This window comes from Somniosus microcephalus, chromosome 18 (assembly GCF_052327205.1).
Source record: "Somniosus microcephalus isolate GS21.2 chromosome 18, FLI_Smic_1.0, whole genome shotgun sequence".
In the NCBI taxonomy this organism is placed as follows: domain Eukaryota; kingdom Metazoa; phylum Chordata; class Chondrichthyes; order Squaliformes; family Somniosidae; genus Somniosus; species Somniosus microcephalus.
This window is the reverse complement of record NC_141004.1, coordinates 13,936,012-13,962,890: the sequence shown is the minus strand read 5'-3', so window position 1 is coordinate 13,962,890 and position 26,879 is coordinate 13,936,012. Positions and strand designations below refer to the sequence as shown.

General features: G+C 44.3%; 1 protein-coding gene across 2 annotated transcripts in view; it reads left to right on the top strand.

Moving 5' to 3' along the window:
• The first annotated feature begins 947 nt into the window (after positions 1–947).
• Positions 948–26,879, top strand: part of LOC147105037 (transmembrane and coiled-coil domains protein 2-like) — a 150,202-nt gene continuing 124,270 nt past the window's right edge. The window contains exons 1-3 of one of the 2 annotated variants that reach the window (XM_086011071.1): positions 948–1,259; positions 1,411–1,584; positions 13,346–13,870. In XM_086011071.1, the coding sequence (XP_085867197.1) occupies positions 1,411–1,584; positions 13,346–13,870 (699 nt within the window). In that variant the 5' untranslated portion in view covers positions 948–1,259. Of the gene's footprint in view, positions 1,585–13,345; positions 13,871–26,879 lie in introns of both variants that reach the window. The other variant, XM_086011073.1, reaches the window with a different exon arrangement.

Below are 26,879 nucleotides of genomic sequence, written 5' to 3'. Positions count from 1 at the left end.
TCTAAGGATAAGGGGTAAGCCATTTAGGACAGAGATGAGAAGGAATTTCTTCACCCAGAGAGTGGTGAACCTGTGGAATTCTCTACCACAGAAGGCCGTAGAGGCCAATTCATTAAATATATTCAAGAAGGAGTTAGATATATTTCTTAAGGCTAAAGGAATCAAGGGATATGGAGAGAAGGCAGGGACAGGGTACTGAATTTGGATTATCAGCCATGATCTCATTGAATGGCAGAGCAGGCTCGAGGGGCCGAATGGCCTACTCCTGCTCCTATCTTCTATGTTTTTATGTGTTAAACCAAGGTCCTGTCTGCCCTCTCAGGTGGATGTAAAAGATCCCATGGCACTATTTCAAAGAAGAGCAGGGGAGTTATCCCCTGTGTCCTGGCCAATATTTATCCCTCAACCAACATAACAAAAAACAAGATTACCTGGTCATTGTTACATTGCTGTTTGTGGGAGCTTGCTGAGCACAAACTGGCTGCCGCATTTCTCACATTACAACAGTGACTACACTCCAAAAGTACTTCATTGGCTGTAAAGCGGTTTGAGATGTCCAGTGATCGTGAAAGGCGCTATAGAAATGCAAGTCTTTCTTCCATTTAATTTGTTAAGTTTCCTTTTCATTTTTTTGGTTAAGTTGTGCCTCTTTAAGGGGGGGGGGCAACTGCTTGATGATAGAAGGAGAAGATTCAGCAATTACATTAAATTACCTGCACTGTGCAGAAGAGTTCCACCAGAGAGAAGCCTTCTACCTCTCTCCCTATATATATACACCGACAACCGAACTTGAATGTGGCCCCACAAGTCCCACCCCCGCCGCCTCACCCATCCCTCGCCTCCTATTGGCCGCTGCCAGTGTCAATCAGCCGTAGCCCGTCGCTGAGTGGGGGGGAGAGGAGGTTTGGTTGGAGGCGCAGAAAAGGGGCGGGGCTTCCTCTCCCCTCCTCCGCCATGGCTGTTTCCCCTCAGTCAGGCAGCGGCTCGTCGGGGAGTTCGGTGATGGCGGTTATGTAAAAAAAAATCGTCAAAACCCACCGGCGGCTGCTTAAATCGGCAGCATTTGTAAATCCATTAAGTGAAGTGCTGTGCATTTTAGCCGCCGAGGTCACCAGAGGCGATTTTTCTGAGGGGGCAAGAATTAAAAGGCGGTGTCGCCATGAGAGAGCATTAAAAGTCTTAACCTCGTTTAATTTCTGTCATTAAGATGTCTTCTGCCTGTAAACGTCAGCGATTTATTCGGATGGATCCCTGGAAGAGTAAATTTTTAAGCCAGTTTAATTAAGGGTGGTTTTTTTTTTAATTGGTGGGGGGAGGTGGGAGATAGTTTTTAGCAATATACACAGCAAGATCCCACTTCCCCATCCTTCTTCCCCACCGCCCCCTACCCACTCACCCTCCTTTTTGCAGATGAAGCGGTGCAAGTCTGATGAGCTGCCCCTGGATGAGGAGCATGGGGTGAAGCCAGGAGCTGGTGCTGATGCTGCGCTGAGACAGCAGGGTGATGCTGTTCCTCCAGATGCTGCCTGCCCATCGCTCTCGCTGCCTCCATCATCCCGCAACAACAAAACGCAAGACCTCAAGGTACCGTAAGCCATAGCTTCTTTATTTTTACATATATAATTTCTTAATAATGACACGAATTTGATCTAAAAAGCCGACCTCTTTTTGAGCAAGCTTTTGGTCACCAGTCCTTGCGTGGCTCCAATTTTTGTCTGATCGCGCTCCCGTGAAGCGCCTTGGGACCTTAAAGGCGCTATCTAAATGCAGGTTGTTGTTTTACAACTTTTAGTTGTACGAGCGGATTTAACTACTTGCCTGACATTACTGCTCGTCATTTTTGCCACACTTTGTGCCATGTAAAGTGGTATGGGGGGTTTGCTTAACGTGAATAACAACCAGGTTTAAGGCGCCGAGCGGGTGTGTTTCTTTTAATTTCAAATTTCATTTTGTTTTTGAATGAGATATATTGTTAACCGACATATTGTCTCGGGCCCAAGAGTAGATCGGGGGGCACTGAATGCATCTCTGTCCATTTGCGGTCGGCCTAAGTTACTATTCGTTTAGTTTATAATGCAGTTTGTTGGATCTTGTGTGGTTCAAATGATTGGTGAGTTATTGGCTATGCTTTATCAATGTGCATTTTTGGAATGGAAATGTATGGTCGAGTAATTGGGCACGGAGGAATCGTTACTTCTGCTGATGTAAATAATTAGGATCACAGGTGAAAGATCCAGTGAATGCAGTCTGTATTTCATTCAGTATTGGACTTGAATTTCACTGGTGCATGTTACAAAAAGTAGTGTATTTTGAACCAAAGTGAACCTATGCTGTTACTTAATTTCAGGCGGGCAATGATACGGGTGGGGCAATTGGCCACTGGCTCTGTGCCAGCGGAGTGGAAAATCAACCCAGGGTTCCCAGTCCTAATCACTATCCAGTGAATCCTGTTAGAAAGTGGGTGTGGGATGTTGATTGAAGACAGTGTTGGGCTGAACTGTGATGTGTTGCACAGTCAAATAGCTTGCATACACTTGCTGCCTCACCTCGCGCAATAAGAATCACGTCACCTTCAATAAATTCATCACCCCTGTGCTCGCTGACCTACATTGGCTCCTGGTTAAGCACCGCCTCGATTTTAAAATTCTCATCCTTGGTTTTCAAATCCCTCCATGGCCTTGCCCCTCCCTTTCTCTCTAACCTCCTCCAGCCCTATAACCCGCCAAGATAGCTGCACCCCTTCAATTTTGGCCTTTTGAGCATCCCTGATTTTAATCGCAACACCGTTGGTGGCCTTGCCTTCAGCTGCCAAGGCCCGAAGCTCTCGAATTCCCTCTCTAAACCTCTTTGCCTCTCTACCTCTCTTTCCTCCTTAAGATACTCCTTAAAACCTCTGACCAAGCTATTGCTCATCTGCCCTAATATCTCCTTATGTGGCTCGCTGTCAAATTTAGTTTTATAATGCTCCTGTGAAGCGCCTTGGGACGTTTTACTACGTTAAAGGCGTTGTATAAATAGAAGTTATTGTTGTTCATTAAAAATATTGCAGATTCACTATCCTTGTCAGTGCAATAAGTGGTTGACAGAGAGTTTAAAAGCCGAATCCAGCCTTGGAGTTGAGCGTAAATTGGTCACGTTTCAATTTTGTGGTTTGTAACATTGTCTGAACCTCTCAATTTTATTACTGTTTTGTAATTCACCAGCGGCCGTTCACTGCACTCTAGTTATTGCCCCCTTGTGCTCCCATTGCTCATTAATAGAAGCGCGTACTGCAGTGTCGTTTTATAAATAGAGGCTAGTACAACACATGACACTGAGCAGAATGCTCTTATTTCGATGAGGAAGGGAGATTAATAACTTGGTGATATAGCGGAAACAAATACCATATCATTTTAAACCATGTTTTTAATTTACTATGAATAATAGATACTAGTATTGTATTGCAGTGTCCCAAACTTGAGCTCCTCCTGGAAAAAAAATTAACTCGCATATATGCCACACCTTCAAATTAAACACACTTTTTTTCATCTGCAAATTAATATTCTTGGTGCGTGGCAGTTGATGTGGACGATTGTTAATATCGTACCTCTAGCCCAGAATAACTCGACTGGTGTAAAGTCTATTTTGTAATTTATTTCACTATTTTTCCTGCGTGTCACCTGCTATAGTCTCCATGTGTTGTACGCTTTGCCTGCTTAGGAAGATAGACTATTGATCTGAGACAAGCCCTTCGTTCTTTGTGTAGAAGTGTCTGTCCTTGGTCGAAGTGTCTGTCCTTGGTTTGTGTCTCCATTCCCCCCCCTCCTCCCCCCACACCCCCAGCCCTCGAGCGTGTCAAAGATAAAATTGAAAACTTGCAGTGTGAGTGAGTCGTCACCTCCATCACCCTATCCACAAATCATCTTCAGTTTCCGTTGCATGGTATAACAACAACAACAACTTGTATTTATATAGCGCCTTTAACATAGTGAAACGTCCCAAGCTGTTTCACAGGAGCGTTAGTAAACAAAACTTGACACCGAGCCACATGAGATATTAAGGCAGACTTGTAAGGTAGGTTTTAAGGAACGTCTTAAAGGAAGAGAGAGAGGTAGAGAGGCGGAGAGGTTTAGGGAGGGAATTCCAGAGCTTAGGGCCAAGACAGCTGAAGGCACGGCCACCAATGGTGGAGCGATTAAAATCAGGGATGCTCAAAAGGCCAGAATTTGAGGAGCGCAGATATCTCGGTGCGGGGTGGTGGTTGTGGGGCTGGAGGAGATTACAGAGATAGGCAGGGGTGAGGCCATGGAGGGATTTGAAAGCAAGGATGAGACTTTTAAAATCGAGGCATTGCATAACCAGGAGTGAAGCTTATCAGTGGATTAGTTCACTTTATAGTGTTTTGGTAATGAGGACATTTCTAAATTTAAGGGAGTTGCAATGTGTTTGAGTGAAAAAGCTTGTGTAGTGCAGTAATCTTTTAATATAATCTACTTATATTGATTGAGAAAAAACCCGGTATGCGATGCGTAGTAACACAGTGCCAAAACAAATTGTTTATGTGGGTGATTTAAGTGAACTGCTGCTCAATTACTTTTCTGCCCAAATTTTGGAGTTCTTCCTTTCCCCAACCCGTGCCCTCTGACATTCCCAGTTGAGTGGCAGGCAGCATGTTTCCGGCTTTGTCGTCATCTGTTGCAAAATGTCTAAGAACAATCTGGAATGACTCGCGTATAATATTTCTCTTCCCTCACACCCACCCCCCTGCCCAGGCCTTTCCTTTGGGGACATGACCTTTTCTCTGCTTCTCTTGCCGATGGGTTGGCTGAGATCTGTAACTTGGAATTGTCAGCATGAACCTTGGAGCTTTCAGAAATAGTTACATTTAAACATTCTGGGTTTTTTTTTCTTTCAGCTATCACACTTTTTTTTTTGCGCTCCTTTCCTGAGCGTGCAGACTTGGGCTGGGGTTATGGTTTGGTTGGTGCTGGCAGTCTCATACCTTGCTCATGTGGCTGTTCTGGAGTTGTGACGTGGATAGTCAGGATCGATGGTCCAGCTGACTGGTCATTGCAGCGAAGATACACACACACGTACTGTTTTTTTAAACCAGAACGAGTGACTGTTGTTTCAAATGCGTGCCATTTGGCAGGCCTGGATTGTATCTCTTCTGCACAGTCATGCAATGAATTTGTGCTGTGGTTGGCCTTGCTTTATTTGCATTTCTTGCTTCAAAGTGATGTGATGAGGTTGCTTCTTGTTCACCTTTCTCCCTCCTTTCCTCAACTGACTCATTCTGATCCAATCCTACTTCACCTGGGCCTAACCTCAGTCATTTTGAGAGGAGTTTTGATTTCCCCTGGCCTCTGCGTAATTGTTTTCTGACCTTGATGCTGAGCTACTTGAAGCTTAAATGGGAAAAAAATACCCACAGCTTCCCTCTTCTCCCGTGAGAAATTAAAAATTAGTATTAGATCTTTCTTAATGGCCTAGTGGATGAAGACACTGCTTGGTATGACAGAGACGTAGCTACGTACAGAAAGTTGGGGGGATATTGGAGTCAACTTTGGATTAGAAAGAAAGAAAAGAAAGAACTTGCATTTCTGTAGCGCCTTTCACAACCTCAGGACGTCCCTAAGTGCTTTACAGCCAATGAAGTACTTTTGAAGTGTAGTCACTGTTGTAATGTAGGAAATGCCGCAGCCAAATTGCGCACAGCAAGCTCCCACAAACAGCCATGTGATAATGACCAGATAATTTTTTTTTGGCGATGTTGTTTGAGAGATAAATATTGGCCAGGACACCGGGGAGAACGACCCTGCTCCTCTTTGAAATAGTACCATGGGATCTTTTGATGTCCACCTGAGAGAACGAACAGGGCCTCGGTTTAACGTCTGATAACGAGCGCTGGCACCTCTGACAGTGCAGCACTCCCTCAGTACTGCCCTGAAGTGTCAACCTAGGTTTTTGTGCTCAAGTGTCTGGAGTGGGACTTGAACCCACAACCTTCTGACTCAGAGACGAGCGTTCTACCCACTGAGCCACGGGTGACACTATTGGGTGGAAAGGGGGAGAATACCAAAAAAATGTGGGAGACATGAGCCCCCTCCTTCGGTGGTTACGCTTGTGCGGTGTAGTACTAACTACAGAGTGTCCCAGGTTTAATTCCCACTCTGCTGATTTAACCTATCCGAGTCAGGACAGCAGTTGACCTCAGTGGCCCAGATAGGGAGGGGAGAAAAATCAGCCAGGGTTCCTGCTCCTCCTCACTGTCGAGCTCGATTTCGAATACACTGCCGAACTCGCTGTCTGTATGCGTATGTGAAGAATCGTTCCTTGGTTGAGATACCAATGGATGTGGAACTGCACCTAAGTACAGGAAACTTTGGTTTATCCAGAGGTTAACTGTCCGGAATGCTCGAGCCACCGGCAAAAATCAGGAGCCGTTTCGTTCGTTTTTTTTCCTTTTTGTTGCTTTTTTTTCACCAGTCAGGCTCTGCAAGGTCTCGCTGAAGCTGTTGCTAAGCTACAGAGACGCTTGCAAGGTACGGCCGACTGTTTAGAAGCTGTGCAACAGGGTTTGTTGCCAGATACGGAGCTCAAAATCTCCGTATGTTTCAACATTAGCGCTGGTTTGTCCGGCAGTTTTGATGGGACGGCAACAGCTTGGTCCCGTCGGTGCCGGATAGCACAAAGTTTCCTGTATGAGATCTTTCCTTCAAGAGGGGGAGGGTGATAAAGGTCAGAACAACAGAGGAAAAATGACAGTTGAAGTAAATAAGATAAATGGTGTAGAACAGCTTTGGCACATCTCTGAAATAATATTCAGCAACTGTCTCAATCCACTACTTCCAGTTTGTTTGTGGACATATAAAAGTCTCTGATTGTACTTCCAGGGATGCAGAGCACGAGCCCTACACAATGTTTGTTTTTCAGAGCTCTCGACCATTGTTGCAAAAGTGGGTGGTGGAGGTGTGTTGATCTCTTGATGAAATAATTGCAAGCCCACTCATCATGTAACAGTTTATTGGGAAAGTGGTGCTATCCCTTTTTGATCTGAATAAAATATCTATCAAGGACAGAATTTAGGTGTGTATATATATTTTAGAATTGTCTTTCCACATATGTGCTTGAAAGAAAGACTTGCATTTCTACAGCGCCTTTCATGACATCTGGATGTCCCAAAGCACTTTACAGCCAATGAAGGACTTTTGAAGTGCAGTCACCGTTGTACTGTCAGAAATGTGGCAGCCAATTGGCGCACAGCAACTCCCACAAACAGCAATGTGATAATGACCAAATAATCTGTTTCAGTGATGTTGATTGAGGGATGAATATTGGCCAGGACACCAGGGCTAACTCCCCTGCTCTTAGAAATAGTGCCATGGGATCTTTTACATCCCCCTGAGAGAGCAGACGGGGCTTCTGTTTAATGTCTTTTATGAAAGACGGAAGTGTAAGATAGAGGCTGTGAATTGAGCAACTTCTTAACGCGAAGTCATTGACTTGTGAAATAGACTCATCGCTTAGTGCAGTGGACTCTGCCTCAGCTGGAGCTTTCAGAAATGAATTTGATCAATTTCTGACTTGGCAAAGGAAGATATGGATTTTGAGTAGATGAAAAATGATTGAATGAGGTCCTGGATTACTAAACTGGCCAGCTAGCTTAACGATCTGTCTGTTCTCAAATTCCCCATCTCTTAGGAATCATAAGTTTAGGATATTTTCTTTCAGAGGACAGGCAGTGAGATTACGCAATTACCGCGGTGATCATTGAGTGAGTCAGACAGCTACAGATGATTGGTCTTCAATTTGGACAGGAATGCGAGCAAGGCACAGTCTGTTGGGCTCATAGTTCTGAACTGTCCTGTTTCAGTTGAGTCGTCCAAACGTTTAGCAGGGCCACTGCAAAAACCTTAGCCGTGTGCAAGACCTCCAAATTGGCGAACATAAGAATTGGGAGCAGGAGTCGGCCATACGGCCCTTCGAGCCTGCTCCGCCATTCAATAAGATCATGGCTGATCTTCGAACTCAACTCCACTTTCCCGCCCGATCCCCATATCCCTGGATTCCCCTCGAGTCCAAAAATCTATCGATCTCAGCCTTGAATATACTCAATGACTCAGCATTAACAGCCCTTTGGGGTAGAGAATCCAAAGATTCACAACCCTCTGAGTGAAGAAATGTCTCCTCATCTCAGTCCTAAATGGCCGACCCCTTATCCTGAGACAATGCCCCCTAGTTCTAGACTCTCCAGCCAGGGGAAACAACCTCTCAGCATCTACCCTGTTAGTCCCCCTCGGAATCTTTTTTGTTTCAGTGAGATCACCCCTCATTCTTCTAAACTCCAGAGCGTATCGGCTCAATCTCTCCTCATGGGACAACCCCCTCAACCCAGGAATCAATCTAGTGAACTGCCTCTAAGGCAGGTATATGCTTTCTGCGATGAGAAAACCAAAGCTACACAGTTGAGATAAGGAGCCCAGTCCTGGGCTCATGAGCTGATTTGCTGGTTTTACGGAAAAACGCACTCCCATTTCGAGCAATGATCCGAATTCCACCCTCTTAGCATACATATTGTAGGTCGAGAGTGTGGTAAACCACTGTTATTGTATATTGTTACCTCTGGGTGGCGCTGTGTACCAAGGCATGCCTCAGCTGACTCCGCCCACATGACCAGGTATAAAGGTGGGGGTTTCGCCGACTCACTTCCTTCTTGGAACCAGCCACCCACGAGAGGCATGCTCTGTTCTCTAGTTAATAAAAGCCTTTTCATCACCTTCCTGATTCATTGTCTTTTATGGAGTAATTGATAAGCGTATCAGAGAGGTAAGGTGAGCGTCCAGGTTCCAATGTCCACTAGTTCTGAAGCAGTATCGCAACTCAAGTTCTCAATCCTGCTTCATGCTGGATACACTGTGTGGTACATAGTGCAGGCGCTCATTCTAACTTTTCTGTTCCAATATACTGTTGGAAAATTGAAGACTTATTTTTCTTCCTGGCGTGTATAGAAATACAGTAGCCATAGTATTTAAAAATAATAAATTGGCTGCGTATTCTGGCTTCATTGCATCAGAAAAGCTCTCGGAAAACATTTGAGTAATGATGGTAAGCAAACCTGAAATTTGGAATTATTTGACTGGAGTTAAAAGCACAACGCCAGGCCTCCTCATAAGTGAGGAATTGGCAGGAGCGATATCTCTGGAAATTGTAACAAAGGGATAACTATTCATTATATTATTTTCAGGTTTGATTTATAGTTCATTTTAGCACTTAGAATGGTTGTGGGAGGCATGGAGTTCCTGGTAATTTTCAGCTATATAGTGCGGTGCTCTTCCCCATCCCAGTTGGTTCTTTTAACTCTTTGTTTCTGTACCGATCATGTCAGCTTGTTTTCATTTTAGCTTGAAAGTTGCAGTCTACTATATATCCATAACCCATTTCATATTCCAATTAATCTAGTCATTGATTTGTGTCTTTGTTTTTATTTTATCCTCCTGGGTGAGTGCGATGCTGCTGGGTGATGGGATATTTCTAACACTTGTATATAAAGAGCAAAACGTAAAAGATATGCCCAATTTTTTTCAGCAACAACTTATTATATTTATATAGTGACTTTATCACAGAATCACAGAAACCCCACAGTGCAGATAGAGGCCATTTCGGCCCATCGAGCCTGCACCGACACATATCCCACCCGATCCCCGTAACCCCACGTATTTAATCCCCCCTAACACTAAGGGTCAATTTATCATAGCCAATCAACCTAACCCGCACATTTTTGGACTGTGGGAGGAAACCGGAGCACCCGGAGGAAACCCACGCAAACACGGGGAGAATGTGCAAACTCCACACAGACAGTCACCCGAGGCCGGATTCGAACCCGGGTCCCTGGCGCTGTGAGGCAACAGTGCTAACCCCTATGCCACCGTGCTGTATGTAATTAATGTAACAAGACGTCCCAAGACACTTCACAGGAGTGTTATCCTAAAAAAAAATTGACACCGAGCCATGTAAAGAGATGTTGGGGTAGATAACCAAAAGCTTGGTTGAAGAGGTAGGTTTTAAGGAGCGTTTTAGGATGAAAGAGAAGTGGAGAGGCGGAAAGATTTAGCGAGGGAATTCCAGAGCTTAGGACCTTGGCAGCTGAAGGCACGACCGGCTATGGTGGAGCATTTAAAATCTGGGATGTTCAAAAGGCCGGAGTAGACGGAGTGCAGAGATCTAGGGGGATTATAGGGCTGGAGGAAATTACAGAGCGAGGGAGGGGCGAGGCCATGGAGGGATTTGAAAACGAGGATGAGAATTTTAAAGTCGAGGTGTTGCTGAACTGGGAGTCAATGTAGATCAGTGAGCCCAGGGGAGATGGGTGAGCGGGACAGCTTCTGTAATGAGTTAAGTTTTGCACAGCCAGTGGGCCCTGCTGATTTACAGTTAAATACACCATAGAGGGGAAATGGCTGAAGACTGAGAGAGCCTCACGGGTCCGAACCATTGGTTTATCTTACGATAAACTGACTGACTCTGTGGTTTGTATCATAAATGATGGCTTCAGTTAAGTCACCGTGTTTATATACGCTACAAGTGGTTAAAAAGGAATTCTGAGTGGTTTGGGCAGGACTATATTTGTTCAACTTTTAATGGCTACTATATTGCAGAAGTGAATTGGGTGCATTTCAGTACAATTATTGCAAAAATGGAGCTGCTGGGTGTTGTTCACAGACATTTTGAGTGAGAGAAGGAAGGAGTCTAGGCGCGTAACTGAGATATAGTGAAGTACCAAACTAGTGGTTTCCTGCAAAAGGTCATTTTTGGAAATATGTCTACTTCTGCCTTTTGTGGCTGGGAGTGTTCTGCAGAAGAAAGTCATGCTGATATGGAGAAATATAAATCCACTGCTTTGCACTCCATTTATATGACTACATGGGTTTATACAACTTAAAAATGCACCTCAGTCTCTATTAGTCAGTCAGCCAGCTAAATCTTAATTGTTGCTCTGTGTCTTTTCTTTGTCTGCTTGTGATTTGATTCTCTCACCCCTGCCTCTAAAGGTTGGCAATGACTGTGCTTTGCTATGGTTCCACGGGTGCAGGCAGCATGCTGGTACCTTGGATCTATGATTCTATATTTGGGTATTGACCGAGACCAAAAATGTTGGCAGACTGTTTAATTCTGTGAACGAGGAGGTGAGGGGGCATCACCGCTTAGCCCAGTTCGGGTCTTAATGACCATGTGCATGTAACCCTGACCCTCTCCCACCAGACCATGTAACCCTGACCCTCTCCCACCAGACCATGTAACCCTGACCCTCTCCCACCAGACCATGTAACCCTGACCCTCTCCCACCAGACCATGTAACCCTGACCCTCTCCCACCAGACCATGTAACCCTGACCCTCTCCCACCAGACCATGTAACCCTGACCCTCTCCCACCAGACCATGCCTCCCAAACCGAAAGACGCAGAGGCTAAATGTGGTGTCCCCACCTGTTGTAACCATATTCAGCACAGACCAGGGAATGGACCCCAGACCTTTCTATCGGAGCGCTACATCAGGCACCATAGTGTCAGCCGTGGCTCAGTGGGCAGCACTCTCACCTCTGAGTCAGAAGGTTGTGGGTTCAAGTCGCACTCCAGAGACTTGAGCACAAAAATCTAGGCTGACACTCCAGTGCAGTGCTGAGGGAGCGCTGCACTGTCGGATGAGACGTTAAACCGAGGCCCCATCTGCTCTCTCAGGTGGACATAAAAGATCCCATGGCACTATTTCGAAGAAGCGCAGGGGAGTTCTCCCCGGCGTCCTGACCAATATTTATCCCTCAATCAACGTCACCAAAACAGATTATCTGGTCGTTATCTCATTACTGTTTGTGGGAGCTTGCTGTGTTTCTAACATTACATGTCAGAAAGTACTTCTTTGACTGTAAAGTGCTTTGGGACGTCTGGCGGTCGTTAAAGGCGCTAGGTAAATGCAAGTCTTTTTTTTACACTATTTACCATTGGGGGGTAAATTATTTTAGGTAGAAAAAAGTAATCTTCAGTTTGTATAAGCAGAAATTGCTAATGTGGTACACACCCAGTTGCTCTGTCAGTGATGATAAACTGAGGTTACTCAAAGCGTAGCCTCTCTTTATTTGTGACTAGGCTGCTTTGATAAGTTCAAAACCAACCAAAGTTTTTGAAACCACTCGTATGACATATGTCCACCTCATGAATATTCATATATATTTCTGCCTCTACCCAAATTGCGAATGAGATGTTGACTGTAATCTGATCATGACTAGTATTTGTGAGCAATTACGCTTTCACGCCCTTGCTGATGTAATGCAGTTGTGTATCTGGTACAGTTGGGGCACTCTTCTGCTGGTATTGCTTCACAACTACTAGGAAGGATAAGAAAGACGTTCACATTAGATTTTAGTGCTCTACATTGTGAGGAAGTTAAGTTTAATGCTGCCTGGTGTGGATCTCCGCCAAGTCAGCAGATGAGACAATTGGTCTTTGCACCCTTAGGCTAGGGAGCAGGAGGGGAAAAAAATCAACCCGAGTTCCTGCTTCTGATCATTAGCCAATGACTATTGCTGAAAAGTGTGCGTGTATGGCCTTGAGGTGAGGACATGATTGGGCTTGGTTGATGAGCTCCCTGTCGTTGAATAGTGTGCCGCAGTTGCATAGTTTGATGACGCTCACTGCTCACCGCCTAGGCTCGCATTCGAAAAATAATCACTTGAGCATGGTACTGGAAGGCAGCTGTCGTGGAACTGTACTGCAATGTGAGTTATCTTCAGGTGAAGAAAGTAAACGACTGCATTGGAATGTTGCTCTTTAACCGGAGAAGTATCCCAATAGATAAGTACTCCTTGATATCGTGTGGTTGTTATTATTTGTAAATTCATTTTGTATTTTCTCCCCTTCCCCATGCCATGAACTGTTCCGAGGCTTCTACTGCGACTCTCGCTCATTCTGTTTTTCTTTCCCTTTCTGTGGGGAAATGCCTGTGGCTCTGTTCAGCAGCTACCTATTGACAACACAGCCTCAATTAGAAGATTGTGTTACGGTAAATTGCATGTCGGGCTGCCAGTGTCCCAGCATAAATCGGCACGTTCAGGAGAAAATTGGGGCGAAAAAAAGAACATTGTGTTGACAGAAGTAGAATCACAAAAGGGTTACGTTTGCTATCGTCACTGGAGTGTATCTGTTCTTGTGAACAAAATGTTAACAGATCAGTGCTGGCAGAAGTCTGGGAGCAGAACTGCTCTCTGGCCACTGTTGAAGAATGGTGTATGGGGACTCGGGCGGGGGATAGAGGAACAAATATCCAAGGGTGGGCAGAGGATCTAATAATATTTTATTCTTTTTTTTAAAAGAAAATCCAGCAGCTATCTGAAGGAGGCGGTTCAGGTGGTATGTTTGGACATGGTCTGAAACAACTTTTCCATCACCGAAAGCGGTCTCGGGAGCGCGATCAGAGTATGCAAGATTCATCTCAACTTCACCACCATCCTCATGGACACTCTGATCATGACTCTGCAGATGAAAAGGAACGATCTCCTGAGATGCACCGTGTGTCTTACGCCATGTCCCTTCATGATCTTCCTGCTCGTCCCACAGCCTTCAACAGAGTGTTACAGCAGATCCGGTCTAGGCCATCCATCAAGAGAGGAGCCAGCCTCCACAGCAGCAGCAGGAGGACAAAAAGTGGACCAACTGAAACCCAGAAAGGGAGTCCTCACCTCATGCGGAAGGCACCTCAGGACAGTTCCCTGACTGCAATCCTACAGCAGCATCAGTACAGACCCAGGTCATCTTCCACTACCGACACATCACTTACTGCCGGAGAGATTAGCATTATCCACCCAACAGGGGAAGAGTCCGAACGGATCACTGATAAGGTACTGTACCTCTTACTATCTACAATATCACACAGTGCAGCTGCAAGCCTTGAGAATCAGGCAAATTAAGCTGTACACTCCTGACTGTTATTAAGGATCAGTTAATGTTGTGGAAGTTCACCATTCTCCTGTTTGGGTAAGGTCAGAATTAAGCTAAGGGCGGACAGTTGAACTACTGCAGTAAACATTTACAAATATATGGATTTTACAGGAGTTAGAAATAGAAATTGTTCTTGGAACCATGTTTTTTACAGTAGATTTTTAAAGTTAGATTGTAGTAAGTTCTTGTCTGCAAGTTGCTTAAAGATTAGCTTCTGATTTCTTGGGAATGTGCAGAGCGATTTGAAAAGCTTGTGTTCGGGTTGCTATAATTGTTAAGTGGCAAACGTGTGGCGTCTTAATCCTTGCTTGTGAAAACCACACAGATTGGCAGTTTTGATCATGTTGTACAATGTACACGTAATGCACTTTTTTGTATAACATTACAATTTTTCTTTGGCTTTTGTGTTTCTGAAAGTAACTAATAAGAGTGCTGAAGAATAATCTTTTTTTCCACTTTTGTCACCCAGTATCAGCTTCAAGCATTCCCTGGCTAGATATAGCAAAGTTAGACACAGAACCAAGCCTCAGAAAAGCACCCCTTATTTCAGTTGTGGGTTTTTCCTTTTCGCACACCACCATTCCTTGTGGGTGCTCTCAGCGGAATTTCGTGCTGAATTCATTGAATCGCATCATCATTAAATATACAGCACAGAAACGGGTCATTCGATGCATCAAGTCTGCCTCGTCTCATCTCGCATGTCAACAAAAACAACAACTTGTATTTATATAGCACCTTAAGCGTAGTAAAACAACCCAAAGTGCACCTCAGGAGTGTAATCGGACAAAATTGACACCAAGCGAAAGAAAGTGATATTAGGACAGGTGTCCAAAAGCTTGGTCAAAGAGGGGAGGTTTTAAGGAGCGTCTTAAAGGAGAATTTTTTACACAGCGAGTTGTTCTGATCTGGAATGCACTGCCTGAAAGGGTGGTGGAAGCAGATTCAATAGTAACTTTCAAAAATGTGAAGGGGAAAATATTTACAGGGCCTTTGGGAAAGAACAGTGGAGTGGGTTTAATTGGATAGCGCTACCCAAGAACCGGCACAGGCACGATGGGCTGACTGGCCTCCTTCTGTGCTGTATCATTCTATGATTTCATATGAAAGTATCTACAGTCTCCCCCTCCATTGCAGCATGCAATTGTTTTAGAAGTAATTACTTCTTCACCTACACTGCGCTACTTGGAAATCCACCTTGTGTGTTGATCACTCTTTGTGTGAAGCAGAACTGCCTTTTAATAGGTTTCCCCTTGCCCTACTTTTGTTGTTTATTTGGAAGTAATTTTCTTTTTGATGCTGAAAAGCTTGAGTTTCTCCAGTCTTCACTTATATCCGCAAACCTTTGATACTAGGTTGCAGCCTAGTTCTCTAACAGCCCCCAGTACTTGAACGTTTTCCTTTTGTCTTGGTGAGTAGAAATGGACAGGGCACTCGGGGTGAAGTCTGAGCAGAGTTGGACACTTATTCAGGTGTAAGCGTCTTACACTTGTATCGTGGAAGTTTGAAAATAACTATCGATTTATAGTAAAGCTCAGCAAGGATAGGTTCAAAAGTAAAATCACAGCAACTTGCATTTATATAGCACCTTTAATGTAATAAAACGCCCCAAGGCGCTTCACTGAAGCGAAATCAAACAAAATTTGATGCAGAGCCACATAAAGGGACAGGTGACTAAAAGCTTGGTCAAAGAGGTCGGTTTTAAGGAACAACTTAAAGGAGGAGAGAGGTTTCGGGGGTGAATTAGAGTTTGGGGCCTAAAACTTGAATTCACTTTGGACATTAACAGGCACCCTGTTCTTTTGAAGAAAAAAACCTTTCCAAGTCTCACTGGAAAAAAACCAATATTTGTGGCCTACTCCTCCTGAAACTGATTTTTCTGCCAACCTTTGGGAAACAAAATGTGCAGAATCGGATTTGCTACACTGGGTGACAACCTGCTGCCGTTGTTCCTTCTCTATTTTCAGTTTGCGCAACTTTTTGAATTGTCTTCATGGTCCATATTGCCTGATTTGAATTCAAAGACTTCCACTCTTATTCCTTAGCTCAGGCTTTTTAAAAACCTGAATCCTATCTCCTCTTGATCTTCATTTTTCAGAAGGCAATAAAGTCATAGTGGCTGCTATAAAGAAAGTGCATCACAGCCCAATACGCAGTGCAAAAACAGTGACATTTGAAATGTAATCAGCAATGAATATGATTTTCATCACGGTCCATGCCTCAAGGCTTTAGTAACGCGGATGTCAGCTTTCCGCACTTGCAGTGCATGTGCCGTACGTTTTGAGAATTGTTCAGGAGTTTGTTGTTAACATTCATTTGGATCAGTTCTGTTCCTGGCTAGAAATCAATCTTATCTTTGCATGCAGCAATAAATGTGCTGGATAAAAAAAGAAAAAGAAAGACTTGCATTTATATAGCGCCTTTCACGACCACCGGACATCTCAAAGCGCTTTACAGTCAATGGAGTACTTTTATTTTGAAGTGGAGTTACTGTTGTAATGTGGGAAACACAGCAGCCAATTTACGCACAGCAAGCTCCCACAAACAGCAATGTGATAATGACCAGATAATCTGTTTTTGTTATGTTGGTTGAAGGATTCATATTGGCCAGGACACCGGGGATACCTCCCCCACATTTCTTCGAAATAGTGCCATGGGGCCTTTCACGTCCATCTGAGAGAGCAGACGGGGCCTCGGTTTAACGTCTCATCTGAAAGATGGCACCTCCGACAGTGCAGCGCTCCCTCAGCAATGCACTGGGTGTGTCAGCCTAGCTTTATGTGCTGAAGTCCCTGGAGTGGGGACTTGAACCCACAACCTTCTGACTCAGAGGCGAGTGTGCTACCCACTGAGCCACAGCTGAAAGGGACAGTAGTGGGTATTCCTGCCAGGATTTTTCTTTGAGAAGAGGCGAAGTGGCAGTCTCATGTCTGGGGAAATTAGCTGGAGCATACTGCACTTTGAACTTCAACCTCTGGGAAAATAACTTTCAGTATCAACATTTGGTTGTACGTTAGGCTACTCTCATCTACTGATTTTCCATCTCGCACAGTACGGAATACGGTGATTTATTCACCACTTAACTGTTTGAATCTCCAGACTAAGATGGTAAACTAGGTAATAGAATTTGTAGGTTAAAAGTTGCTGCTTGCTTTTAATTGGTTGGCATCGACAAATCCTGGAAATCTGGCACAAAACTAATCAACTGATTTTGTTTGTGGTAGGCGTTGCACTGGAGTTTGCCTTGTTGCTGAAATTCTGATATATACCCGCTTGTCATTTATTGACCATTCTAGAGGTAATATTGTGACCATGCAAAATGATTCAAAATGTCACTAGCATGCGAGTGTGTACAATATTGATTTTTCATATTTATCAGCTTGATTAAATCTAGTTGACTGAGAAATGCTCGTGAACAACTTTAACCGTCTAGGATATTACATAAGGCACGTTTTTACTTAAGTAATTTGAGCATTTTGGATCTGGTTTGGCTGGAGAAGCCTTTCAAAAGGTGCTAATAATTACAGGACTTTACTCCTGTGTAAACACCATCGATGGTTGCTTTTGTATTGGGTTTCGTGAGATGTTAGTTCCAGTGACTCCTGATGCGTGGGTCTTGCCTGATTCACTGAGGCTGGCAATGATTAAAGAACAGCCTTTCCAGGAGGTGGCTTCAGTGAATCCAGCAGGTTTACTCTGGGGCTGCTGCCAGCGGTGTGAAATCTGCACAAGAGGAGCTGGTGGCAGTGTTCCCCCTAAGGTGTGCGGCCGCGCACTGATCGTGAGGTCCTGCGCAGGCCGCTCACCAGCTGCTGCCGCTGGAAGGGATATGGCGCATGCGTGGCCGGGCAGGAAATTTAAAGGGCCCACGCAGGGGAAAAAAATTAGAAGGAACATTGGCTGGTGGTACACCCCGCTTAAACCCCGATATAAAAGCAGCTTGTATTATGGTGCTGCCTCTGTAAGCAGTGCTGCAATACAAGTGAGGCAGAGTATGTGACTGCAGAGCTATTGAGATCCGCCTCGAGAGGCGGCTTTGCTGTTGCTGCTGAAGAGGAGCTGCTGCCAGCATCAAAAAGGCCTTCGCTACTGTAGGGTGGCTGTTTTATTCTGGCCATAGGTGGGCTGATTTATCATTGTGCCTGTAAAACTAGAAAAATTGCATTACCTGTATGGTCCTTCCCTAACAGAGGAGAACATTGTGGCTGCTCCACGGTTGCCAAATGCAGCCCATAATTTAAAAGCAAAATACTGCAGATGCTGGAAATCTGAAATAAAAACAGAAAATGCTGGAAATACTCAGCATCTGTGGAGAGTGAAACCGAGTTAACGTTTCAGGTTGATGACCCTTTGTCAGAACTGGAAAAAGCAGGAGATGGAACAGTTTTTTAATCAAGTGCAGGGGGCGGGGGGAGGGGAGGAAAGAACAAACTGGAAGGTCTGTGATAGGGTGGAAGGCAGGAGAGATTAAGAGACAAAAGGGATGATGGTGCGAGGCAAAAGGAGATGGTAATGGGACAAGTAAAGAAACAAAAGATGGCTCTAGATGAAGAGTAAATGGCACTGGCAGAATGATCGACAGCTGCCATGTGGGAGAGAAAAAAAAAAATAAATGCCGGGGTGGGGGGTGTAAAGATAGGGGCTGATGTTATGGTCTGAAATTGTTGAACTTGATGTTGAGTCCAGAAGGCTGTAAAGTGCCTAATCCTTCACAAAGGAGGACACAAATAACCTCCCAGAGATGCCGGGGAACATAGGGTCTGATGAAAGGGTGGAACTGAAAGAAATCAGTATTTGTAGGGAAATGGTGTTAGGAAAATTGATGGGACTGAAGGCCGATAAATCCCCAGGGCCTGATAATCTACATCCTAGGGCACTTAAGGAAGTGGCCCTAGAAATAGTAGATGCATTGCTGGTCATCTTCCAGAACTCGATAGACTCTGGAACAGTACCCATGGATTGGAGGGTAGCTAATGTTACCCCACTATTCAAAAGAGGTGGTAGAGAGAAAACGGGGAATTATAGACCGGTAAGCCTGACATCGGTAGTGGGGAAAATGCTAGAGTCTATTATAAAAGATGTAATAGCAGAGCACTTGGAAAGCAGTGACAGGATCGGACAAAGTCAACATGGATTTACAAAAGGTAAATCATGCTTGACTAATCTACTGGAATTTTTTGAGGATGTAACTGGTAAAATAGATAAGGGAGAACCAGTGGATGTGGTGTATTTGGACTTTCAGAAGGCTTTCGATAAGGTCCCGCATAAGAGATTAGCGTGCAAAATTAAGGCACATGGGATTGGGGGCAAGGTATTAACTTGGTTAGAGAACTGGTTGGCAGACAGAAAGCAAAGAGTTGGAATTAACGGGTCGTTTTCCGAGTGGCAGGCAGTGACTAGTGGGGTACCGCAAGGATCGGTCCTAGGACCCCAGCTGTTCACAATATATATTAATGATCTGGACGAGGGAATTGGATGTAATAGCTCCAAATTTGCAGACGACACAAAGCTGGGTGGGAGGGTATGCTGTGAGGAGGATGTTTTGTGAAACTCCAGTACGATTTGGACAGGTTGGGTGATTGGGCAGAAACATGGCAAATGCACTATAATGTGGATAAATGCACTATAATGTGGATAAATGTGAGGTTATCCAATTTGGTGGCAAAAACAGGAAGGCAGATTATTATTTGAATGGCAATAGATTGGGAGAAGGGGAAGTGCAAAGAGACCTGGGTGTTATTGTGCACCAGTCGCTGAAGGTAAGCATGCAGGTGCAGCAGGCGGTTAAGAAGGCAAACGGTATGTTGGCCTTAGTAGCAAGAGGGTTCGAGTACAGGAACAAGGATGTCTTGCTGCAGTTGTACAGGGCCTTGGTGAGACCGCACCTTGAGTATTGTGTGCAGTTTTGGGCGCCTTATCTGAGGAAGGACGTTCTTGCCATGGAAGGAGTGCAGCGAAGATTCACCAGGCTGATACCTGGGATGGCAGGAATGACGTATGAGGAGAGATTGGGTCGATTGGGCTTATACTCACTGGAGTTTAGAAGATTGAGAGGGGATCTCATCGAAACCTATAAAATTCTGTCAGGCCTGGACAAACTCGATGCAGGAAGGATGTTTCCGATGGCCGGGGAGTCGAGAACCAGGGGTCATAGTCTAAGGATAAGGGGTAAGCCATTTAGGACTGAAATGAGGAGGAATTTCTTCACTCAGAGAGTTGTGAACGTGTGGAACTCTCTACCACAGACGGCGGTGGAGGCCAGTTCATTAAATGTATTCAAGAAGGAGTTGGATATATTTCTTAAGGCTAAAGGGATCAAGGGATATGGGGAGAAGGCAGGGACAGGGTACTGAATTTGGATGATCAGCCATGATCTCATTAAATGTCGGAGCAGGCTCGAGTGGCCGAATGGCCTACTCCTGCTCCTATCTTCTATGTTTCTATGAAAGATGAGGTGCTGTTCCTCGAGCTTACATTGAGCTTCAGTGGAACAATGCAAGAGCCCGAGTACAGTGAGGTCTGAGTGGGAGTGAAGCGGAGAATTAAAGTGACAGGCGACCGGAAGCTCGGGGTCACCCTTACGGACTGAACGGAGGTGTTCCGCAAAGTGGTCACCCAATCTGCGTTTGGTCTCCCCAATGTAGAGAAGACTGCATCGTGAGCAGCGAATACATACAGTATACTAAATGAGCCCATAATTTAGCTGGGCTGAATTCTGCACAAACAGGAACTAGCTGTAGTGGAAGTGGTTCCATAATGTAAATGGAGTATCAATGTGTTGGGTTAAAGGGCCTGTGATATAACTGAAATTAGTGGTTTATCTCACTTTGACTAGAATGACCCGGCCCCCTGCCCAACAAGTCCTGCAGAATTGAGTCACAGAATTTACATATGTCAGTACAGCTGTAGTATAAATGGAAAATTTGTTCCTCTTTTCAGTGAAACACAAATTGTTTTGGGGTAGAAGGTCATAATTTATGAAGCCACTGACAGTCAAAGCTCAGTGAATGGAATTAGGATTGGAGCCAATATTGTACTAACTGAGGCAAAAAAAAAATCACAAGATCCAGCCAACATCTTGCTATTTTATAAATGTCAAGTCTTTCAGAAAATATTAGTGTCTTTTTTTCTTAAGCCACAGGCTTGTTGAGTAAATGAAAAACTCTATTTTTGTACCAGGGAGGGAACTCTACAATAAAATGAGGATAAATTGTACCTGAATTGTGAGTCACTTCTCCATTTCTATATCTGGCTTTGGTTTCAAAGGAAGAAAATGAACTGTACTAAGGTTTAAACCTCTCTTTTATACATTTGTATAAGGCATAGAAACATTAACATGCAACTTAATGCGGTGAATTTTATGGTACTTTGCTGACTGGAGGTTTATAATGTCCAGAAGTACAGCATTATTATAACCCTACACGTGATGTACACATTTAGACATAATCCTCTTTGCACTGAAGGGTACCAGACATTGCAGGAAGCAAGGAAGCGTCATCTCTTGCACATCCTAAAGATGCTTGAATTATTGTTCAGGTGGAGGTTGGAGAAAATATTAGTACCTTCCTCTCGATTTAAGGAAGGTTGCTTAGCGAAGGGGAGAAAATAATTACAGAATTGGGAAAAGAGAGGTTCTTGCCTCGGTGTGCTTGTGTGATCTGCAAGCTGATTTGTCCCAAAGCTTAATACTGTATAGTCTTATCGTATTTAGTGTATTAGTATCAATGCATTAAAGGAAAAATTGCACTTTTATCAGCATTCAGTGTTGTGCAACTACGCTTCATGCATTCATTTATCACCTTCAATTGATTCCACCAATACCGCCACCAGTAAAAGACCTGTGACCACTTGTACTTCGCCTTAATATTGCCTAGCTTAAAATACTCTGGAAAAATAAAATTGGCAGAATCAAATCTGTATTTGTAGTGCTGTACATTTCACATGCTGATTATTATGCTTTTTGAAATCCTAGTGATAACACTGTCCATTCAAGGCTAATCCCTTATTTAATAATGTATGTTCTTTTGTGGTACATATATCATCTATTTTAAAATAGATTGTCTTGTCAAGTCATGTTGTATTGATGGCGGGATTCATGTTGACCAGTGATGTTAGCTGTCTTTTATTTGATTAAGATGATGTTTTATGAGGAGAATTTCAGATGGCCAGTGTTTAAGCTGCTGAATAAATAGAATGTGTGGTCGTGTTTTTCTGCAGAAACAATGCATGCAGGTAGCAGGATTTTTTTGTGTACCTCTGCCCACAGCATCTGAAAACGCACGGTTAGAGAAGGTCCTGCACCATGTCTAGACATATCTGGAACAGTGAAATAACACAAAATTATAACTCTGGAGGAACATCTCGTCTGGAGAGTGATGACACGACGAAGCATAGAATTATTTATACAAGATAAAAATAACTGAGCTGCAGGGGTCGCACTGATTTATAATCTCATGAAAGTAAAAACAAAAATCCTTCCAATTAAAAAATGAATTATATTGTTTTTGTCTGGGTGCAATTTAATGGCATTGCACTTCAATAATTCTCACCTAAACATAACAAAATCTTGTGCATAAGTTGGTCCAGCAGCAGTTTTAATGACCTGTGAACTTGGGGGGGTGACGTGCCCCAGCAAAGATTTTGGCACTCGGTCCCCTAGTAAGATACTGCTTTTAACTCCTCCTCTTTCCCCCATTCTGCTGTTTTCTTCCTTCCTCTGACTCATGCTGGGGTACTGCCAACAGCCCTTCAGTACCTTGTCCAGATGGTCACTAGTGTGAGCCTAGACAGTGACTGCCAGCAGCTGTTTGATAGTGGAGGCTGTCAGAGCAGAAAAGATCCATTGGCAGTGATCAGGAGCAGGAACTAGAGAAAAAGTACTAGGCAAACTAATGGGGCTAAAGGCCGACAAGTCCCCTGGACCTGATGGCCTGCATCCTAGGGTCTTAAAAGAAGTGGCTGCAAAGATAGTGGATGCGTTGGTTGTAATCTACCAAAATTCCCTGGATTCTGGACAGGTCCCAGTGGATTGGAAAGCCGCAAATGTAACGCCACTATTCAAGAAAGGAGAGAGACAGAAAGCAGGAAACTAGTTAGAAAGCCAGTTAGCCTAGCATCTGTCATTGGGAAAATGCTGGAATCCAGTGTTAAGGAGGTAATAGGACATTTAGAAAATCATAAGACAATCAAGCAGAGTCAGCATGGTTTTATGAAAGGGAAATCGTGTTTGACAAATTTGCTCGAATTCTTTGAGGATGCAACAAACAGGTGGATAAAGGGGAACCAGTGGATGTGGTGTATTTGGACTTCCAAAAGGCATTTGACAAGGTGCCACACAAAAGATTACTGCACAAGATAAAAAATCATGGGATTGGGGGTAATATACTGGCATGGGTGGAAGATTGGCTATCTAACAGAAAAGAGAGAGTTGGGATAAATGGTTCATTCTCGGGCTGGCAATCAGTGACTAGTGGTGTTCCGCAGGGGCCAGTGCTGGGACCCCAACTCTTTACAATCTATATTAACGATTTGGAGGAGGGGACCAAGTGCAACGTATCCAAGTTTGCCGACGATACAAAGATTGGAGGGAAAGCAGTGAGTGAGGAGGACATAAAAAAAACCTGCAAAAGGACATAGACAGGCTAAGTGAGTGGGCAGAAATTTGGCAGATGGAATATAATGTTGGAAAGTGTGAGGTTATGCACTTTGGCAGAAAAAAATCAAAGAGCAAGTTATTCTCTAAATGGAGAGAAACTGCAAAGTGCTACAGTACAAAGGGATCTGGGGGTCCTGGTGCATGAAACACAGAAGGTTAGTATGCAGGTACAGCAGGTGATCAGGAAGGCCAATGGAATCTTGGCTTTTATTGCAAGGGGGATGGAGTATAAAAGCAGGGAAGTCTTGCTTCAGTTATACAGGGTACTGGTGAGGCCACACCTGGAATACTGCGTACAGTTTTGGTTTCCATATTTAAGAAAAGATATACTTGCTCTCAATGCAATTCAGAGAAGGTTCACTCGGTTGATTCCAGAGATGAGGGGGTTGACGTATGAGGAAAGGTTGAGTAGGTTGGGCCTCTACTCATTGGAATTCAGAAGAATGAGAGGCGATCTTATCGAAACATATAAGATTGTGAGGGGGCTTGATCGCGTGGATGCGGGGAGGATGTTTCCACTGATGGGTGAGACTAGAACTAGGGGGCATAATCTTAGAATAAGGGGCTGCCCTTTCAAAACTGAGATGAGGAGAAACTTCTTCACTCAGAGGGTAGTGAATCTATGGAATTTGCTGCCTCAGAGCTGTGGAAGCTGCGACATTAAATAAATTTAAAACGGAGATAGACAGTTTCCTCGCTGATAAGGGAATTAGGGGTTACGGGGAGCGGGCAGGGAAGTGGACGTGAGTCTAGGTTCAGATCAGCCATGACCCTATTGAATGGCGGAGCAGGCCCGAGGGGCCTTATGGCCTACCCCTGCTCCTACTTCTTAAGTTCTTATTGAGGCCAATTGTCGGGACACAACTGTTGCCCCAGCTGACATCAGTTAGCTCAGCATAGATTGTGGACAAACTTGCTGAGCAATCGGGGTACCCAACTTTAATGCAAGCTTTACCTGTAGCTACTTAAAACAGTGACTACACTTTAAAAATACTTCATTGGTTGTAAAGCGCATTGGGACATCCTGAGGTCACGAAAGGCGCGATATAAATGCAAGTCTTTTACTTTTTACTTTCCTTGGGATCAAATAAATGGGAGGAGTCCAAAATAGCAGAAATTGCACGTAGGCATGTGGTGCAATGGGCCTCAGCAACCCTCAGGTGACGCACAGGAAAAAGAAGCAAATGTTCCTGCAGCTGAGCACTGTCCATTGACTTGCATATGTGTACAGCACCTTTCATGTCTTCAGAGCACTTAACAGCTATTGAAGTACTCTTTGAAATGTAGGTAAAAGTGGCAGCCAGTTCGTACAGAGCATGGTCCCACAAGCAGCAAATGAGATAAATAGGCAGGCAGTTAATCTGTTTTTGGTGGTGTAATGAGGTCCACATTAACAGACAGGATATCAGGGCTTGTGCCCAAGGTTCCCCAGACAAATATGGGACTCACGCCAGGGAAGCCCTGCAATTCTATTTCATTTAAGCATAATATATTGTGATATGATTTGCTTTATTATTAATGCATTATATAAACATTTTACAGGCATATTTCTTCATGCCTTTAACTATGTTTGTATTTTAATAGATTGGGAGGAGGGTGTGCAGGGTCCCCAAGAATTCTTAATGTAGCTCTGAGGCCAGCGCATCATCCTCCTTCTGGAATAGTGTCATCTGAGGAGGGAGATAGCTAGGGCCTCTGTTTAATGTCTCATCCGAAAGTTGGCACCTCTGACAATGCAGTACAGTACTTCGCTCAGTACTGCACTGAGGTGGCAGCCTAGGTCTTTATGCTGTGTTCTGGCCTGGCAACACACAGGAACAGTGAATTCTTGCATCAAGCAGGAAATTTGGAAGCAAACAGCAGGTTCATTTCACTGCACCTGGCCAAACAAACTGCTTTTGCAGCCCATGTAGGGTTTTGTGTTGTTGCCATAGAGGGCATCCTTTTGCATCTAAATCAGATGACCTATGGATGTACAAACTACCAGGAGAATGAGAATAGGCCAACCAACTGAAAGATGTGAATGCAGATAGAATCCTTCCGTTCAGTGCACTGTCCTCTGCACCCTGCTGAGGTATGCATGCCAGTGTGTGCGTCACACCAACAGAATCTTGGAGAAAGTAATTGCTTTGATGAAGAAGCTGGCTCTGTATGTTTATAAATATTGCCTGGGACTGTGCTTGTGCAGAGTTGCCTACCTGTGTTATAAGGGCGTCCTTGTTGAATCCATCCGTGCAAACCCTGATTCAGAAAGTGACATTATCCACGTGTTTGTCTGATTAAAGAATTGAACTGCAGAGTGGTGTATTTAATTAACGGGTATGGTAGCATAGTGGTTTTGTTACTTGACTAGTAATCCAGAGGCCTGGACTAATGATCCAGAGACATGAATTAAAATCCCACCATGGCAGCTGGGGAATTTAAATTCACTTAATTAAATCAAAATCTGGAATAAAAAAGCTATTATCAGTAATGGTGACCATGAAACGAAATTTTGGAAAATCCCATCTGGTTCACTAAATCTGCCGTCCTTCCCTTTGTCTGGCCTATATGTGACCCACAGCAATCTCTCTGATTCTTAACTGCCCTCTGAAATGGCCTAGGAAGCCACTGATGTAGCAAACCGTTACATGGACTGCAGCGGTCCAAGAAGGCGGCTCACCACTACCTTCTCGAGGGTAATTAGGGATAGACAATAAATGCTGGCCTTGCCAGCGACGCCCAAATCCCATGAACACTTTTTTTTTAAAAGTGTGCAGATGTGCATCATTATGTTCTCCACTGTCGACAAACCCTTTTTGTTGTTGTACTTCTTCCATTCCGTCGCAATTGATTTCCTGATCCGTCAGTATTTTCTGTTAGCATTTTTTGTTTTCTTTGTTGCCTTCTCTCGGTTGCCTCCCAGGTTACATGCTGTTTTGCCTTGTAAGAATGCCAGTTTGGTGATCTGACACTGTAACTCTGCAGCCAACTCCGAGAGATTCGGTGGCATAGTGGTTAGCACTGTTGCCTCACAGCGCCAGGGACCTGGGTTCGAATCCGGCCTCGGGTGACTGTCTGTGTGGAGTTTGCACATTCTCCCCGTGTTTGTGTGGGTTTCCTCCGGGTGCTCCGGTTTCCTCCCACAGTCCAAAGATGTGCGGGTTAGGATGATTGGCTATGATAAATTGACCCTTAGTGTTAGGGGGATTAAATACGTGGGGTTACGGGGATCGGGTGGGATATGTGTCGGTGCAGGCTCGATGGGCCGAAATGGC